Genomic DNA, 20378 nt, shown 5'->3' on the forward strand with positions numbered 1-20378 from the left:
GGTCTTTTCAAATGAGTCAACTCTTCGCATGAGGTGGCCAAAGTATTGGAGTTTCAGCTTCAGCATCAGTCCTTCCAATGAACACCCAGGACTGATCTCCTTTAGGATGGACTAGTTGGGTCTCTCTGCAGTCCAAAGGACTCTCAAGAGTCTTTTCCAACACCACAGTTCAAAAGCATCAATTCTTCGGTGCTCAGCTTTCTTCACAGTCCGACTCGTTTATGTTTACTGGCTGAATTAATTATCATTATGATAGCTGACAAATGATGGTATTTTAAAGTCCATCAGCACTTTCAGATTCATCAGTTGGTATTCTACTCTAAAGCAAAGCTCCTCCTTTTTTCATATGGTTATAGATTCTTATTGCATTCACGAGTTATTATCTGTTAGTGTAACTATTGTTTTTTATGTCCCAAATCCCCCAGATTTGGCCAGTGGATGCCATTCCATTCTAATTTATATGTTCTTCAGGCCTGTGCCCATCATTCTCTAAGTATTTCACCACTTTGTGGCAAAAGCCATTCTACACTCATCTCATACTCAGACCTGAAGTGCCACTTCTCTCAGAAGATCAAGGTTTCTTCTAATAGAGAATAGTATTTAGAAGATAGGATTTTGGCACTAGGTGTGTATACAGCTATTGAAGCATCACTGCTCCAAGGCTCTCTCAGTGGACAGTTGCCAGCGGAGGCCCTCTTCAACCTACATGGCTCTGACATCTAGTGCCAGACTGTGAGGACAGTTCCTCACCCCACCTGTACTCAAAAAGCTCTATGCCAGGCCACTCCACACACAGAAGTTTCTTCACCCAAATCTGGCTCTGACAACCCACTCTGGGCTACCATGCCACACACCTCCCTTACTCTGCTGGCATGAATGCCTACCTAGACTGGCCTCACTTAATGGCTTTCAAATTGGATTAGTAAGGAAGAAGGGAAGAAGGGAAGGAGGGAAGACTATCATTCTTATTTTTGCTTAGAAAAAAAGTCATTACTGCTACAGTGGTGATAGCCCTGATGTATCTGCTGAAGTTCACCTTCTTGCCATGAAAGAGTAACAAAGGCTAGATTTACCCTCACCTTAAGCAACTAAAAGAAAAGACAAAAATCAAACAGTCTGCAGATGGTGATAGGCAATGTGGGATGGTAATCCCTGAAAGAAGGGAATCAAATGAAGCAAGGCATAAAATTGCCTTAGCTTATGGCCTGGAAAAAATTTCCAAACCTGCAGGTCAGGGAAGGTAAATTCAAGCTAAACTTAGGGGTCTCTCTGAATGGTGGAGACAAAGTACAGATTCAAAGCTGGCTAGAATTAACAGGGTAGGATACCAGATACCAGGGTAGAATACTCTTTTCATCTGTATGAAAAGAAGAGAGCTACACAGAGAACTCGAGAAATGTGCAGAGGGTCCTCATCACCTCAAGCCTTCAGCTGATGCTAATACAACAGCTATCCAAAGCCAGGGAAAGAATCACCCAGAAGCAGCAGGCAGAACAATCCTTAGAGCTCACATAAGGTTGGGAAGCATCTGTGTTACAACAAGCCAGAATGAAAAAACTTTGTAATAAGGCATAAAGCACTGGATAGAATACTAAACAAACTGAAGGTTGTCCTGGTCCCACCTAACAAAGCTTAAAAAGGAAGTCTTGAAAGAATCCAATTGTTTTCAAGTTACTTAACTGTATTCTAGAACAAAGCTAAAGAACAGTTACAGAAGTACAAAATATCCAGCACTCAACTAGGTAAAATTCACAATGTCTGGTTTCCAATAAAAAGTAACCAAACATGCAAAGAATCAAGAAAGCACAACTCAAAATGAAGAGATAAATTAGTTACTAGAAACAGATCTATAAATGAGAGAACTGGTAAGTACAACAGATATTAAAACAGATACCATAAATACAGTTGACTCTCATTTGCAGATTCCATATCTGCCAATAATTTACTCATTAAAATTGATTTATAACTCCAAAATCAATACTCATGGCACTTTCACAGTCATTCACATGCACAGGGTGACCAAAAGATTCAGTCTCCTAATGCATTTATTTCCATCTAAGGTCAAACAAGGTGATGCTGTGTATTCTTGTTTCAGTTTTCAGACTATAACAAGTATCCTTTTCACGTCATTTAGTGTAACTTTTCTTTTTTGCATGTTTTGTGCTTTTTGTTGGTGATTTCATTGTTTAAAATAGCCTCCAAGTGTAATACTGAAATGCTGTCTAGTGTTCCTAAGTGCAAGAAGGCTACAAAGTGCCTTATGGAGAAAAGATATGTTAAGGTTCACACAGGCATGACTTAATAGTGCTCCTAGCCATGAGTTCAATGCTAATGAATCAATAATACATTATATTAAATATGGTGTCTTTAAATTGAAACACACATAAAATAAGGTTGTATTTTGATCACTTGACAGAGTGTTATCAGAAGCTCGGAAAAAACTAGTCCTGTATTTTCACCAGGAATAGTGGTTCCGTTTTTGCTAATTCTGTGTTCACAGAACATAACTGTTCTAATAATGAGAACTGTTATTCCATGTATTCCATAAGGTAAAGACTGAGTATGTTCAACAGACATGGAAAATTGAAAAAAAAAATACACAAAAACTTCTAGAAAACTACAATATGAAGGGAAAGACACATTGAATTTCCCAAGACCTTTAGGTGCTTCCCTGGTGGCTCATATGGTAAAGAATCTGCCTGCAATGCAGCAGACCTGGGTCAGAAAGATACGCTGGAGAAGGGAATGGCTACCCACTCCAGGATTCTTGCCTGGAGAATTCTGTGGACAGAAGAGCCTGGTGGGCTACAGTCCACAGGGCTGCAAAGAGTCGACATGACTGAACAACTAACAGTTAGTCACAATTTCTCTATAAAAAGGCATAATTCAATCTACAGCTTCAAAACAGAGAAGACAGCTCAGTTTGATGAGGAAGATTCCCTTTAATTAAAAGCACTGTTTTACCAGAAAGAGACTCAGTTCAGTTCAGTCGCTCAGTCATGTCCGACTCTTTGCAACCCCATGAATCGCAGCATGCCAGGCCTCCCTGTCCATCACCATCTCCCAGAGTTCACTCAGACTCACGTCCATCGAGTCAGTGATGCCATCCAGCCATCTCATCCTCTGTCGTCCCTTTCTCCTCCTGCCCCCAATCCCTCCCAGCATCAGAGTCTTTTCCAATGAGTCAACTCTTCGCATGAGGTGGCCAAAGTACTGGAGCTTCAGCTTTAGCATCATTCCTTCCAAAGAAATCCCAGGGCTGATCTCCTTCAGAATGGACTGGTTGGATCTCCTTGCAGTCCAAGGGACTCTCAAGAGTCTTCTCCAATACCACAGTTCAAAAGCATCAATTCTTCGGCACTCAGCCTTCTTCACAGTCCAACTCTCACATCCATACATGACCACAGGAAAAACCATAGCCTTGACTAGACGGACCACAGTCAGCAAAGTAATGTCTCTGCTTTTGAATACACTATCTAGGTTGGTCATAGCTTTTCTTCCAAGTAGTAAGCGTCTTTTAATTTCACGGCTGCAGTCACCATCTGCAGTGATTTTGGAGCCCCCCAAAATAAAGTCTGACACTGTTTTGACTGTTTCCCCATCTATATCCCATGAAGTGATGGGACCAGATGCCATGATCAAGAGACTCAAAGACTTAGAAAATGAACTTAAAGTTGCCACCAAGAGGAAGGGACAAGTTAGAGAGTTTGGGATGTCACATACACACTGCTATATTTAAAATGGATAACTAACTTGGAGAACAAGATGGCAGAGGAGTAGGTGGACGTGGACTACATCTCTCTCCACAGATACATCAGGAATGTACCTTCAGACATAGAAGAGCACGCAGAACACCAGGTGAAAACAGATGGGAGAACCTGACCAGCTGAAAAGAATATATAGAACCACGCAAAACTCAGTAGGTTGAAGGAACTAGGGGGGGAAAACAGGAGTGTTAGTAGGACTGGACCTGCCCTCAGCGGGTGGGGAAACTGAAGCAGGGGTCCCATCCCCACACTGGGGCAATTGTCTGAGTCAGAGAAGAAACATCTAAGGCTGAGAGTCAAACAGCTCATCTGTGGCAGCCTAAATGGAATGAGAATCAGACAGTCCTTGCCGCAGCCATACATACCAGGATAGGGATGCAAGTCCCCTGGAAGGCATGGAGGCTGGGAGCTGGAGTTTAGGGAGTGTGCACAAATGCCAGGGTGAGGGCTGCTATTGATTATGGAGAGATGGATCGAGGAGAGGTGAGGGAGGAGATTGTGGTGGGAACTGCCTGTGGAGCAAAGCTGGGCTGCCATGGAAGCAAGGCGATACTGATGAGTCACGTGTAGGGGATGGAGCCATCACCATAACCTCTTCCCCGACTCACGCCAGCACGGGCAGCTGAACAACAGAAAGCTTGGCCCATTAAACACCTGATGCACTGAACTACAGAGTAGGACCCCACCCAGCATGCCCCTTTAAGTGCCTGACGTGCTGATCTACAGAGTAGGACCTCAGTCAGAAAAAGAAAGAGAACTATCATATTCTAACACATATATATGGAATCTAGAAAAATGGTACTGAAGAATTTGTTCACAGGGCAGCAATGGAGAAACAGACATAGAGAACAGACTTATGGACATGGGGAGAGGGGAGGAGAGGGTGAGAAGTATGCCAAGAGTAACATGGAAACTTACATTACCATATGTAAAATAGAGAGCCAATGGGAATTTGCTGTGTGGCTCAGGAAACTCAAAGAGGGGCTCCGTATCAACCTAGAGGGGTAGGAAGGGGAGGGAGATGGGAGAGGGGAGGTTCAAAAAGGGAGGGGACATATGTATACCTATGGCTGCTTCATGTTAACGTTTGTAGACAACAACAAAATTCTGTAAAGCAATTATCCTTCAATAAAAAAATAAATTAAAAAAAATAGGATAACCAACAAGGATCTATTGTACAGCACGTGGAACTCTGTTCAATGCTATGTGGCAGCCTGGATGGGAGAAGGGTTTGGGGGAGAATGGATATACGTATATGTATGGCTGAGTCCCTTCATTGTTCACCTGAAACTACCACAACATTGTTAATCAGCTATACCCCAATACAAAACAAAAAGTTAAAAAAGTCACTGTTTTAGTGAAGACAAAACACAATGCCCACATAATCAAGTCCCACCCATATGGAATGCCAAGGTCTGGGTGTCAAAGTGCATGACAGCACACGCACCTGTGCGGTTGGTTGGCCTTGCTGACTGGGAATCAGGAGAAGTTAAGCTTTGCCTTCTTCCTACTTCATCAGAAGGAGAGGTTGGTAACGATGATATTGGAGGAGTCTGTGCACGACGTGTGGGAAGCACAGTGGTAGTTGGGTAACTAGAGAACATTTGCCTTTAAGGAAACAATAATGGTTAGTATAGAAATCCAATTAGAAAATAATATATACATAACAATCTCCTTATAGAAATATGCAACCTGGAAAAACGACACAAGTTGGCTACAGTTTAACTGGGGAGAGGGAGATTAGACTCTGCAGTTTTAAAAATCATTATCTCATAGGATGCTTTTACTATAAAAGTAGTAATACCTTTTCATTTGTTCAAGCAAAATGAAAGTGACATGACAAGTAGGGAGAATACAGAAATCAGCAAAATACATTTAAAAAAAAATCTCTGCCTTCGTGGAGCTTTCCTTCAATTACAATACCAAGATGACAGGGGTATTTTGATAGGCATATTGTAGTTAGACAATAAAGACGACTTTTAAAGATAGATAACTTACAGTTACTTCAGATATATACATTTACTAGCTAGCCATGAAAGTAGTCACATGGATTCAAATAGTCTACAGGTAAGTTATGGAAACAAAAGATAAGTGCCTGGTCACACAACAAATGAAAAACAGTATATGAATGTCAGCAGTGTAGAGGGGTAAAAGTACAGGAGAAGTAACCCCTCTCAGGCTAAGAAGGCAGACACTAGCTAAAGAATAAAGTCCAGGAAGATCCTCACTGACTGACTGCTCTTTAGATTTGCCGAACAGAACTAATGACAACTTTTTAAGCACCAAAAAAGCACTGTCAACCCAGTCAAGTAACTATGATATGATGAGGGCAGTTGTTCCCTGATTTTTCTCATGTTAAATGATGGTGAGCCAGGCGAGACAACTGCAACTCTACTAACACAGTCCCAGCCAATATGAGGTAAATGCAGACTAAAAGGAAAGAAGGAGCCACAGGTCTGGTGAATGCCTCTGGGGGCAAGGGAGCATTATTTTACCACTGAATTCCATGCCTATGGAGTTTATGGGCAACAAAGAGTTACAGTGCTACTGATCCTCTGTTGATGCCTTGAATTCTGTAATTGCCAGAAGGATTAAAACATATATTAAAAGAGCCTATCACTCTTCTTTTCCTCCTTTCTCAAACAGAAGTAACTCCTAGCACTGTGTTACTGAAGAGAGACTAACAGATAGGCAATGTGTGGGGACTGGCCACTGGTATAGCTACTAGGATTAGCACTCCTTCTGCCTAAAATGAGAACAATAATTCTTATTCTGTGAGCTGAAGCTCACTGCATCAGAATTACGGAGACTTAATTCAAACGCAAACTAGGCACCACACTGGACCTACTGAATGTGACTTGCTGGGAGATACAGCCCCAGAGCTTTAGAAAGCCTCCCAGATGGCTCTTGAGTACAACAAAGTTTTACCATCATTACAATAACCACCACTCTCCTACTCTTTTAAGATGTCAGTCTACACACTGGAAATAATGAGCTGTCAATTAAGGGAAGGGGGAAAAGAAGGAAAAGGGAAAATAATCATTCTGCTTCCCTTAATTTCACTTAAGCCCTAGTTAAAAGGGGTCACAAAACAGTCTCTCTCCAAGGATTTTCATTTGGAAAAGATTAAAAAAAAAAAAAAAAGGTTTTCATTTTGTCTAAACCTCTGGCAAACTGAAGCAAAAAAGGAAACAAACATTCTTTGGAATTTATGAGTCCACAAAATAGGTTTGGCTGAAGAAGCATCATAAGACATGCTCTTTCATGTGAAGAACAGATTTGGTTGATCTTTTCAGAAAGAATAGAAGTACACTTAAAGAATTATGCTTAAAAGGAAAATATCTGAGAAAAGAAAATTATTTTCCTGGAGTTAAGCTCTTTCTTGAGACTCTAATATTCAAAACACAGTATATACTTTTAAAGGAAAAAAAAATTCAAAAGCCTAGCCCCCCCACCCCAAAAAAACCAAACCACATTATAAGGAGATAGAGTACTACAGTACCTGATTCTCAGTGGCACTGTTGATTAGATCTGGGACCACCACTAACTGGCTGTGAAACTTCAAGTTATTAAACTTCTGAGGGGGCATTTCCAACCTCAGTAAAATGAATTTGACTATATGACCCTAAGTTCCCTCTAGCTCTAGAATGCCTTGCCCTAGTTGGGCACATTCTTCATAAGAAAACAATCATGAGTTTAGAATCACAGGCATCAATACAGCAGATATTAAAGGTCAACTTCCCTACCTGAGAAGACTAAGGGGCATCACCCCTGGGGACTCAGATGCAGGCACTGTTTCTGTGTCAGTCACTGGAGTCGTGGCAGTTGTGGTGTCCTCCAGCGAGCTGCTCATAAAGGAAGTTGTACTTGAGGCTGATGGGCTGGTGGTAACTGGGGTCTGTGCCTGTTGGGCTTGGTCACTTTCTTCAGCTTGTTGATCAATCTCTATAAACCAAGGTTATAGTTAGACAGTAGTAGGATTTTTTTTTTAAGTGATAAGGAAATGGGAAACTTTTAATTTGGAAAGTTTCTAAGTATATTTCATAAATATCAATTTCTGTGAAGGATTTACAGAAAAAAATGTTCTTCTATATACATCCTTATATTCACTATTGTGGGGATTTCCAGGTAGCTCAGTGGTAAAGAATCCACCTGTCAATGCAGGAGATGCAAGAGACCCAGGTTCGATCCCTGGGTCAGGAAGATCCCCTGGAGTAGGAAGTGGCATTGCACTCCCGTATTCGTACCTGGAAAATTGCATGGACAGAGGAGCCTGACGGGCAACAGTCCATGGTGCCACAAAGAATCAGACACGACTGAACATACATTCATCGTTGTCTCGTTATTACAGCCTCTTTGCCGACATTACTTTGCCGAAAAAGGTCTGTCTAGTCAAAGGTATGGCCAGTAGTCATGTAGGGATGTGAGAGTTGGACTATAAAGAAAGCTGAGCACCGAAGAATTGATGCTTGTGAACTGTGGTGTTGGAGAAGACTCTTGAGAGTCCTTTGGACTGCAAGGAGATCAAACCAGTTCATCCTAAAGGAAATCAGTCCTGAACAGTCATTGCAAACACTGATGCTGAAGCTGAAGCTCCAATACTTTGGCCACCTGATGCAAAGAACTGACTCACTGGAAAAGATCCTGATGCTGGAAAAGACTGAAGGCAGGAGAAGGGGACAACAGAGGATGAGATGGTTGGATGGTATCACCGACTCAATGGACATGAGTTTGAGCAAGCTCTGGGAGTTGGTGATGGACAGGGAGGCCTGGCATGCTGCAGTCCATGGGGTCACAAAGAGTCAGACACAACTAAGCGACTGAACTGAACTGATTATAGCCTCTACAGACAATAACGTAACAAGCTCTTGTAATTACTCATTTCTTACTTGAGAGAAGGTACTCTTTCATTTATTCTTGCAAGATTTAACCAGAGGTTCTCTAAGGATCATTAAAACTGTTTCCTTAGCAGTTTGATTTTGATGTCTATCTTTAGTCTTCAAACAACAAAGAAGATACGTAAATACCTTAAGAACAAAAACCTAGACAGAAACTCCCAAGTTCTAAAAAAGGACAATGCCTCACAAAATAAACTACTGTTAAGGGTTTTTTTTTTTTTCTCTTATGTTAAAATGTCAAAGCATTTGCAATTTTTTCTTATCTGGTAAGGGAACTTACAAATAAACATAAGATAGCAGCTGTTACAAATAATAGCTAGCTAATTCTATTTGGTTTGTGAAGTGACCAGCTACTTTTCATAATCATGATCTTAACAACTCCTGTTTATAGGCACCATACACCTCTCTCTGCCTATTTACTATCTAAGCTAAAGAAGCAAGAGGGGAATAAGGGAAAATGAAAAAGAAGGGGAAGTGGGAGGGAAGGAAGGGGAAAAAAAGGAAGCACCATGAAGGTAGGTGACTTTGTTTTGTTCACTGTTGACTGCCCAAAATCCAGAAGGGTACCTAGCACACTGTAGGTACTCAATAAATATTTACTAAATGAATTTCATTTTTATTCTCAGAATTCTTATTATCCCCAAAGGTGAGGATAAAAGATAAACAAGGATTTTTACATGTAATATACAGCCTGTGAAAGTAGAACTTTTAGAAAGTCCTTTAAAATATCTCTGAAAGTTATCAGAATAATATATATATATTGAATCAGATCAATAAATACGTGAGTACCTTTTGTGGCATGAGTTAAATTTCAGTTTTACAAAATGTAATAATTATTGTTTCAATACTTCCATAAGTTAAAAATAAAAAATTATAGGTATAGGCACACCTTGGAGATACTGCAGGTTTGGTTCCAGATCACTGCAATAAAGTGACTTTTTGATTTCCCAGTGCAGAAAAAATTATGTTTACACTACAGTCTATTAGAGTGTGTGACAGCATTATGTCTAAAACACAAAAACCAACGTACATACCTTAACTAAAAAATCCTTCATTGTTAAAAAATGCTAACCATCATCTAAGCCTTCAGCAAATCACAGTAGCAACATCAAACATCACTGATCACAGATCACCATAAGAAATACAATAATGATGAAAAAGTTTGAAATGCTGTGAAAATTAACAAAATGTGACAGAAGCAAATGCTGTTGGAAAATGGCACTGAAAGACTTGCCTAACCCAGAGTTGCCACAAATCTTCAATGTGTAAAAAATGCAGTATCTGCAAAGAGCAATAAAAAGAGGTATGCCTGTAGACAGATGGTTATTAATACATCTGTCTAGAAGAAGAAAGGAACTGTCTGCCTTGCAAAGGAAAAAACACTGTGAAAACTATCTGGCCAAAAAAATTTATAAATCACTTTCAGAATATATCACTTCTGACAATTATGAGTAACTTCAACAGCACAAAGCAAAAATTTTTTGAAAATCAGATAACTTACCTTGCTTAATTTTTCCCCCAAATTGGTCTTCCAAAAGCCCATGGACCACTAATTTATAGATCATGGCTTGAGCTCGTTCCAGATCTGCTAATCCCAGTGCTCTCTTTATGGGTGACCGCATGACCGCTCGCTTCACCATGTGGCGCATCAAAAACTGAAGGGCTGCACGCATCTCCACGTCTTCATGAACAACTGGAGAGCTCGCACAGTCTGAGTTGTGGCCATTTTCAGCCAGAACTTTTGGTATCAGCAACAGCTCAGCATATTTACTACAGCCAAGAAGAGCACTGAGTGATTTCATAGCACCGAGGTAGAGATAGGACAGCTGGACTGCTCTGATTTCTGACTGGGCTATGTCATGGTTTTTGGACATGTGTTCGTGATTTTTTCTTTTTCCTTCTGTTATCTGATGTTGGGATTCCACACCTGGCACTGCTGAATCTAAAGAAAATGAAGCTATTTCGTTTTCTGATTTGGAGCTTGTGGTACCCTTAACATCATCAGATGTTAAGCCCATTCGTGTATCTAAAGCAGATTCACTCTCAATTTTCTGTTCAATGTCCCCTTTCTCCTCAGATTCATGTCGGTGTTTCTTTTCATGTCGCTTCGTGCTCTGTTTGCCCATGTCTTCATGAATGCCAGTCAGATATGTGAGGTCCAGCAACACAGAAGCTGTCAAGCCTCGAAATCGTGCCACGTCAAAAGGAAGTGGTTCACAGGGTTCCAGATTATACAACGGAGTATCACTAGGCGACCAAAAAGTTGGGAAGCTTTAATAAAGATCAGAATAACACAGGAAGAAGCAAGTGAGGGATAGACGAGAGGAAGGTATAGAAAATAATGTAGACAAAATAAGATGTATCAAAACAGAGAATAAACTACACAAACTAGAGAACTCATTACAAACAGAAAAATGAATCTATTATGAGAAAAATGGGGAGATGTGATGTTAAACGCAAAAGCAATGAGATGTTCCTGTGCCTTCAAATATGAATATTCATTATTATATGACCTAAGTCAGGGACTAGCAAAATTTCTATAAAGAGCCAAATAGTAAATATTTTAGGACTTGGAGGCCACATAGCCTCTGTTGCAACTTTTCAACCCTGACATCATTGTGTGAAAGCAGTCACTGATATACCTGAAAGAAACCTTGTGGCTATTTAAGCTTTAGCAAGTATACAAAGTTTGGTGGCATACATTTGTTCTAGTAACCTAAATTTTGGTTCCAGCTTAACCTACTCTTATTTTCTCTTTGGGTCATTTTTCTTATTAATATTTGTTTTAATTTAATCATTTTGCTTTATTGTTTGCATCTTAGTAAGGCATCATAAATGCTTTCCAAAACAAGGCAAAGAATTAAAGAAAAGGTAGATACTTCCACAAGTAAAATTTTCATTGTTTTCTTAGCTTGGAGTCTATTAATTCCTGAAATTGTGTGTAAACTCACATGTGTTTATATTTCAGCTAAGAGGGTCATAGCTATCATTACATTACATAACAGTACCACCTCCAAAAAATACTGAAGAAACATTGTTTTTGATATTGTCCCATGTCATATAAATAACGGAATCGCTTTAAGCAGTATAATGAACAGTTACATAATATCATCAATAATCTGTGTTTTCAAATGATACAATTATGTAGTCATTAGTTAAGTGAGTCCCCTTATTGACTGAAATACTTAACATACTTCCTTTTAAATATATGAAGTTTCTATTTCACACAAATTCTACCTGATTCCAAACACATCTAAATGCTTTTAAGCACACAATTTGTGCCAAATAAATGTAATTTTCATACCTATCAAAAATGTTGCACACTGAAAGTATAGAAATATATGCTTTAAAAAAAAGCAAGAATATTTAAAAATAACAGATAACACAAAACCTAATTTTAGTCACTCAAATGTTACCATCCTACAATCAAAGCCTTCCTATATAAAATGGAACTAAGAGATCTGCTGTCTGGCTTTTTTTGTGTCCCAATGTGTAATGGAAATGATTAAAAAGCAGGAAGTTAAATGAAAAATAGACAGAAGGATCCTACTTAATCTAAACTACTGAACTTACCATTTTTTTTCACAAAACAAACTAAAAACTATATATTTTACAAACTACTAGTATTCCAAGGAACACAAGTTTGGGAAATACCCCTTTAGGAAATCAATAGCACTCATACCCAGATGTACGAAAAATATTATTTTAAAAAGTTAATTGGCAGCTCACCTAAAATACATAATTACTCACTGTCCATAGGCAATAGCACATTTCACCAATAAATATTCATTTGCTAACAGTGTAACTCAACAAATCATACCTGATGGTAATTTCTGCTTCATCCCATTGGACTTTGGCAGACGTGCTGCCCTCTTTGACCACTCCCAGCAGCGTAGCATGGCGCCCAGTTTGCTTGTGAACACACCGACCTCCAACTCTAAGACCAGCATCAACTCCTCCTATCACTGCCAGCACAGGCCACACCTCTATGCAAAGGGTCCTCAGCTGCGGTTCTGACAGGTCAGCAAGGCCATGCCTACTGTGTTTACCTTTCTCTTCCTCTTTGTTTTCCTTTTCTTCTCTCATTTCATTTTCCTCTCGGCTTTGAACCGAGCGGCTCTTCTTTAGCTTCTGACCTGATTCTTTAATACATATCTTAATTTTGTGTAGCCTTTCCATCATTTTTTTGTTAATGCAGTAAGTCCAACGGTCTGTTCGATGAAGGATACGAATAAGCTGAATAGTGGCCTCTGCCAGCACTGCAGCTACTGGACTACAAATAGGATCTCCTGGAAGGAGGTCTCGTGGTGTGCCACGCATCTGCATATCACAAATTTTCACCTATCGAAAAGAGGGTGGCAAATGTGTGATTATTAATAGTTATCCTAAACTATTAATTCTATAAATCACAAAACTATAAATCTAGCACATGTAATCCAATGTGGAACTAGTATTTGGTCTCCTGATATATGTGTATTGTACTACTGGCCCTCAATAAGGAATGAGCAAGTTATTACAGCTTTACTAAAGTCAGTAGCAGTATGGTCCTAAGAAATAAGTTACCCTGTCATTTAAACCTTCCGCAGCCTGTGAGGAGTGCTGTTGTGGTCACTCAAAAGATAGGTACAGACCAAGGTGTATGTGATTTAATTTGCTGTGCTGTGCTTATTCGCTCAGGCATGTCCAACTCTTTGTGACCCCAAGAACTGTAGCTCCTCTGTCCGTGGGGATTCTTCAGGCAAGAATACTGGAGTGGGTTGCCATGCCCTCCTCCAGAGGATCTTCCCAACCCAGGGATCGAACCCAGGTCTCCCACACTGCAGGCGGATTCTTTACCGTCTGAGCTATCAGGGAAGCCTTAGTCCCTACTCCAAAAGTCTTGACTTCACTCTAATCCTTAAGACTCCAGAATAATAATGAGTCCTGGGACCATCTTATATTGTTTCAGAGGTACAAAGATAAACTCACAAGATTATAAAATTGGTCACACATTTCAAATAAGACATAGAGGTTAAAAGAAGAGAAGACCTGGGTTCAAATCTAAACTCTGTGTAATCTTCAGAAATTATTTAATCTCTCTAAACCTCAGCTTTTTCATCTGAAAAAAAAAAATCTGACACTAATACCTGTATCTATCTCTTACTATATTAAAGATTAGACTATGCACATAAAATGCTTATCAGCACTTTGCTGTGTGCCAGACACAAAGTAAATATTAAAAAAATATATTAACTATTATTAGTACTGTTTCTATCAGATTGTGAAGTCAGACAACGCTTCTGGGTAGAAGAAACTGATTGATATAAAAGCTACCTAAGGTAAAATTAATCCCTTCAAGCTTCACAGATGTTATGGAACAATAGGCCATCATTCTAACCAGAACACACTAAGAACCTGCTCTGGGCTGCAAGAATATCACCAGGGAAAGGGATAAAAAGGAGGTACTGGGGTGCCTGTTTATTTCATTTCCAATTCAGTTTTGTTGGCCACCTGGTTCAAGAAGCAGTTCCACTATCTCATGAGTAGTTAGCTTGAAATTATACCTCCTTGAAAATTTTTTAAAATATATTTAAAAGGCCAGAATAAATTATACTTACATGGTTAGAATTTACCAAATCTAGCATTTTCATCACAGATGTACGATATGTGAGACAGCTTCACATCTTCCTACTAAAAAATAACTAGAAATTCTGGAGACCAAACCTAGGCTATATTATATACTCAACTAAAAGGATGGGGTAGAAAACAAATCAATCCTCACAGCGAGACCACGAAGAAGTTTCTCTCTGTGTGGGTTTTAGATTAGGAGGAAAAAAAGTTTTAGTGCGAGGGTATCACTTTAATACTGTTCTGAGGACTTAGGGTTCAAATTTACACCTTCTACAAGGTCTGAAAACCCTCAGAGGAATGAATGAAAGGCAGCTTCCCCATTATAACTGAAACTTCCATTATTCACAGAATAGTATCTGACTACACTGAGGTTATTTTTAGATTCCTCTCTCATAGGTACAACTGCCAATGAACCAGATTATCCCTAAACTATTTCCTGTAATTCCTATAATCCCACATATGTTTGAAAGTTGATTCACTATATTCAAATTATCAGAATATCAAAATAGTCCCTTAAAAAAGAGTAAAGGTAATTTTTAAAAACAATCTAACCTTCTTCTGGAAGAGTAAATTTACCTGAGAAGGTACTTCTAATGGTAGAAATAGCTTCTTGTACCTATAAACTCTGTATGATGTTAACAAAAATATTAATAAAAAATAACAAATATTCTTCATGCTTAATTATGAAGGTCTGAGGTTTCATTACCTTTTCCCCTGGGTTGCTACTATAGAACATTACGCATGGGTACAACTCCGCTGCATCCACATCTTCAAAAGCTAATTTGGGTTCCTATAGTGTGGCACAGGTGATGGGAAAAAAGGGAAACAAAAATATGTTCTAAAATTGATAATATCCAATACATATTAAGATTCAAAGCTCTTACGAGACACAATAAGTTACTAGATTCAAATCTCAATTATCCTTACTAACTAAGGAAATTCCACATATAATAAATGATCTTAATTTGTTCCTCTGTTACAACTGTCTTATTGGGATTTTACTATTGTCTTTTTCTTTTTTTTTTTTTGGTGCTGATAAATATTATAAGAACCAAAAGGATTAGAGAAAAAGCAGAGAAGAGCAAATAACCTGTAAACTGAATAGCTAGCACTAACTGAGTCAAGGATAAGTAAAAAGAAAAACTCCGTGACATAAATCACAGCAAGATCCTTTTTGGTCCAATTCCTAGATTAATGAAAATAAAATAAACAAATGGGACCTAATTAAAAGTTTTTCCACAGTGAAGGAAACCATAAACACAAGACAAAAAGACAGCCCTCAGAAGGGGAGAAAATATTTGCAAATGAAGCAACTGACAAAGGATTAATCTCCAAAATATACAAACAGGGCATGCAGCTCAATGTAAAAAATAAAAATTAAAAAACGGGCAGAAGCAATCTGGCATTCTGTGATGACCTGGAGGGATGGAATGGGGTGAGGAGAGGGAAGGGATGTAAGTATAATTATGGCTCATTCACACTGTATGTCAGAAACCAACACAACAGTGTAAAAACTAAAAAAACAAAAAAGAGTTCAGGAAAAAAAAATGGGCAGAAGATCTAAATAGGCATTTTTCCAAAGAAGACATACAGATAGCCAACAAATACAGGAAAAGATGCCCAACATCACTAACTATTAAAGAAACACAAATCAAAACTACAATGAGGTATCACCTCACACTGGTCAGAATGGCCATCATCAAAAATCTAGAAACAACAAATCCTGGAACCTGAGGGATAGGATGGGGTGGGAGATGGGAGGCAGGTTCAAGAGGAAGGGGATGTATGTATATTTATGACTGATTCATGTTGCTATCTGGCAAAAACCAACACAACATTGTAAAACAATTATCCTCCAATTAAAAATAAGAAAACAGAATATATGAGAAAGCTGAGACCCTGGAAGAAAAAAAATGCTGGAGAGGGTATAGAGAAAAGAGAACCTCATACACTGCTAGTGTAAATATAAATTGATACAGCCACTATAGAGAAAAGTATGGAGGTTCCTTGAAAAACCAAACCCGGAACTACTGTATGACCCAGCAATCCCACTATCAGGCATATACTCAGTGTTATGGGGGTTCCTCTATGGGTTACTTTCCTTCAAATTTATGACTTTGTTATTCTTTCTGCTTATCTTAAAAGTAAACATTTCAAACAAACAAAAAGACACATGAACCCCAATGTTCACTGCAGCACTATTTGCAATAGCCAGGACAAGGCAGTAACCTAAATGTCCATCAACAGGAAAATGGATAAAGAAGATGTGGTACATACATATGAAATATTACTTGGCCATAAAAAAGCATGAAACAAGGTTATTTGCAGAGACATGGATGGACCGACAGACTGTCATAAAGAATGAAGTCAGAAAGAGAAAAGTAGATATCACACATTAATGCATATATATGTAATCTAGAAAAGTGGTATAGATGCAAAGCAGAAATGGGAACACAGATGTAGAGAACAAACGTATGGATACCAAGGAGGAAAGGGTAGAGGTGGGAAGAATTAGGAGGTTGAAATTGACATATTTACACCTCTGATAATATGTATAAAATAGATAACTAATTTAAAAAAGAAAACAAAACAAGCAATGCCTTCGAATAAGTTTCAGTACCTCTCCATTCTTCCCAAAGGAAATGGTCCTGGCTTCCATGTCTAACACACAGGTAATGAAATCTCCTTGAGTAAAGCTGGATAATGTCAGAGTCTGTTCTCCGTTGTGATAGAGGTTACCACTGTAGGCCCGATAGAGCCACATATCCGAGGTAGTACGGTGGTTAAAGTCGTGTACTGGCCAACGAGAAACTCCAACACACGTGCCTTCATTACCTCTGTTTTCCTTCACAATGTAAAACTAAAATCAAGTGGTAATGTTCACTAATATTCAAAAAAACTTTTTTATATACCATTAACCATATAAAGCAATACTGAGGAATACGTTTATAAAGAATGAATTAAACATTTATGAGAACGTAAGTTTATTTTTAGCTTAAGTGAAAATAACACAAAAATGAAACAATTTCATCATTTTTAAAAATTTTAGGGCAAATTTAATATTTACCATGTAGTACATGTAGAATAACCTTTGAATATAACCCCTGAGTATTTATTTGAAATAAACAATTTTAACTTATATCTTAATTATGAAGTTGAGAAAGTACATCAAGTCCAGAAAATTTTTAATGGACAGCTTCAATTCTTTATATACAAAATTTCTAATTACTTTTATGTATACTTCTGTTCAGAAAAGAGTTAATATAGCAGGCTTTAGACTGCTCTCTTTAAAAAGGCATGCTTATAACAGTGGCCCCTTAGCAAGTACCTGGTAACTCGACTGGTAAACAGTTTCCTACACTGTTACAAAACATTCCCTAAATGATTCAAGCAGCTTACCAGGACAAGAATGTTTGAACAAACAATGTGGTTTATAGTGAACATGAACTTTCCTTTTAGGAGTCTGGACTTTTAGCACATGCCAGGCAGAGAGTACCTTCATTACCAGTCTCCAGTAAAAATCTTGGGAACCAAGTCTCTAATGGGCTTCCCTAAAAACATCACACACATGTTGCTGTATTTTCTTGGTGGGACAAGTGTGTGGTCCATGTGACCCTTCGTGGCATGGAGAAAACATAAGGAAGACTGAACACGTATTCCTGTAGATGCTTCCTGTGTCTTTTCCTCTTATTATCTGGCTATATATCCTTACCACCTGTTATAGAAAACCCCAGCCATCATGAATACAATGATATACTAAGTCCTATGAGTCCTTCTAACAAATCTTTGAACATAGGGGTAATCTCTTCAGGATCTCCAACACAGTAGTGTCAACATGAGCTTCACTAGAACAACTCTATATCATTAAAATATAAGTACATATTTGGGAACAAGAGAGAACTGGGGAAAGAGAAAACTCTAATGCCTATGGGGTTACACTTTATGAAACAGCAGGTGAGTGGCTATCTATTGTGAGAGACAAAAGTTACCCATGGAATTCAAACGTAACAGAGTCAACCACAGGAGAGTTGGCTCCCTGGCTGCTTTTGGCCCTGTTAGTTAAGTGAGGGGAAAAGAGCAGAAAAGTGTTGTTTTCCTCACTAGGTGGGAAGTGAAAGGGCCTAAACATTCCCAAACATGGGCTTTGGATGGGCCAAAGAATAAAAATAAGCTTGCAGTCGCTCTCTCCTCCAGGTGGCAAGAGAAAAAGTTCAAAAATCCCTGAGGTGAGTTTTGGGGAGACCAAAAATATTAGAAGTGTATGTTGCTCTTTCCTCCAAACAAGAAGAGATAAGGTATTTAAGTCAGTTTCCAGGGTGGAGCAAAGATTTATAAAGAAGAAAGGAAGGAATGGGAGGGAAGGGAAGGGATGGGAGGAAAGGAAGAGATGAGAGAAAGGTATGTGTGTGGGGGGGGGAGGGAGGTAGGGAGAGAGAGAGAAGAAAAGAAACTACTCCTGCAATTTTCTTTAGCCTAGAAGCTGCCACTACTATACTAGTACCCCAGTCCAACCAATTAACCTTGTAAGTCCTAAATTTCTTGCTAGGGGTCTAAGTAAACTTGACATCTGAGAGGAAAGTAAATTTTACAAAACAGCTTCATTTCATGGCTACTGCATCTGGATGTATAATAAAAGATAGTATAAAATGTTACATGGTGTAACTTCATAGACACTAAGACATCAAATGAGAAAGGGAAAGCTGCAGAGGAAAAATGTTAGTAGCACACAACTTCCCTGCTTTTTGTCCCTGGCGAGTAGATTGGAATTTAAATTCTTTGAGTAATGGAAACAAAACAAGCCTCTATAATGATTTTTTGTTATGATATTTGCCTATCAGAACCGCAAGAACAAAGGCAAACAAAGACTGGCAATCTCCACATAGAAATATACATTGAAGAGTTTTAAAAAACAGTTGTTAGTTGCCAATTAGTTCCTGTAAAATCAGATGTCTGACCCTTAGAGTCTGATGATTTTCTAGCCTGCAATGAATATTTTTGAGTAAGTAAATCAAATCTATACTTTAAGAAGGCAACAAGACCTTAGTCACTTAGACTTTAAATGCAGCTGTCTAATCCTACAGCATTTAGGTTTTACTGCTACCCCCAAAAGTTGCTAGTTTCATTATAGAAGCCTCAATTCACAGCTTCCAATCGCTTGGAGCAGCCTCTAAGTTAAAACCTGATACTCTCTACTATGGGCTGTTTCAACTCAACATGAGCTGTGTTCAACTAAAAGTAGGTACCAGACCAACAAACAAAAATCAAATGTTGGGACTGTTGAAGATTTAGTTGGTGTAGCCATAAACTGAAAACATCATGGATTCCAGTTGGACTGTCCAAGATTCTTATATATGCCCCTGGGAAAGGGCTTGTTCTTTTGATAGTCATCTAACTTGAGCTGCTGATTGGCTTTCTATTTCTGACATAAAAACCGATTACATTCTTAACTTCTATTCTTCCTGAAACCTGAAAGCTAGAGGAGGCATACTTCAGGGCACATGATCCCTCTCGTCCACTCTTATAACAGATGGACTCTTGACCTCTTCTTGTGGATGTCCTATTGCTACTGACTTTTTCTGTTCAGCTTTTTGAACTAGTCAGTTTCAACAACAGACTGATAGCTTGATTCTATGTCTGATACACAGGCCCTAGTAAGACAGATTATTAAATGAAGCTCTCCCCAGAAAAAGATGGATCTTTCCTAGGCTGCTCACTGGATAAATGGTTAGGATAGAAGAGTTAGATGGTGTGAAAAACAATTTTTTAATTGGGATTTTGTCCTGACAATTCCTAACCTTTGTGGTTAGGAATAAAAATGTTTTTTTTAAAAAAAATTTCTTTTGTATGTGTGTGAAAATTCTTTTGTCCCTATTGCTTCTAACCCTTCTGGACAAAAGGGCTAGATGAAGATAAAAAATGATTTAAAAAAATATGAAGTTAGAATTATTAAATGAGAAATACTGATTTTAGAATAAGGTAGGTGGGGAGGGAACCCAGGCCCCAGGAAGTGTGGAAGAATAGAGATGGCATAAATGATCATCATTTTTCACAACTGTTCCTCCTCCTGGGGGAGGGGAGAATGGGGGAAAGCCATGCTATTGAG

The 20378-nt window shown here is 38.7% G+C and overlaps 1 protein-coding gene across 2 annotated transcripts in view; it reads right to left on the reverse strand.

The window, feature by feature from the left end:
* HERC1 (HECT and RLD domain containing E3 ubiquitin protein ligase family member 1) overlaps positions 1-20378 on the reverse strand; it is a 156347-nt gene that overhangs the window by 53115 nt on the left and 82854 nt on the right. Inside the window, exons 34-39 of one of the 2 annotated variants that reach the window (XM_068963684.1) lie at positions 16896-17135; positions 14982-15065; positions 12486-13006; positions 10167-10912; positions 7514-7712; positions 5215-5375 (exon numbers count right to left, since the gene is read on the reverse strand). In XM_068963684.1, the coding sequence (XP_068819785.1) occupies positions 5215-5375; positions 7514-7712; positions 10167-10912; positions 12486-13006; positions 14982-15065; positions 16896-17135 (1951 nt within the window). Of the gene's footprint in view, positions 1-5214; positions 5376-7513; positions 7713-10166; positions 10937-12485; positions 13007-14981; positions 15066-16895; positions 17136-20378 lie in introns of both variants that reach the window. The other variant, XM_068963682.1, reaches the window with a different exon arrangement.

The sequence above is a fragment of the Capricornis sumatraensis genome, chromosome 2 (genome assembly GCF_032405125.1).
Source record: "Capricornis sumatraensis isolate serow.1 chromosome 2, serow.2, whole genome shotgun sequence".
Taxonomy (NCBI): domain Eukaryota; kingdom Metazoa; phylum Chordata; class Mammalia; order Artiodactyla; family Bovidae; genus Capricornis; species Capricornis sumatraensis.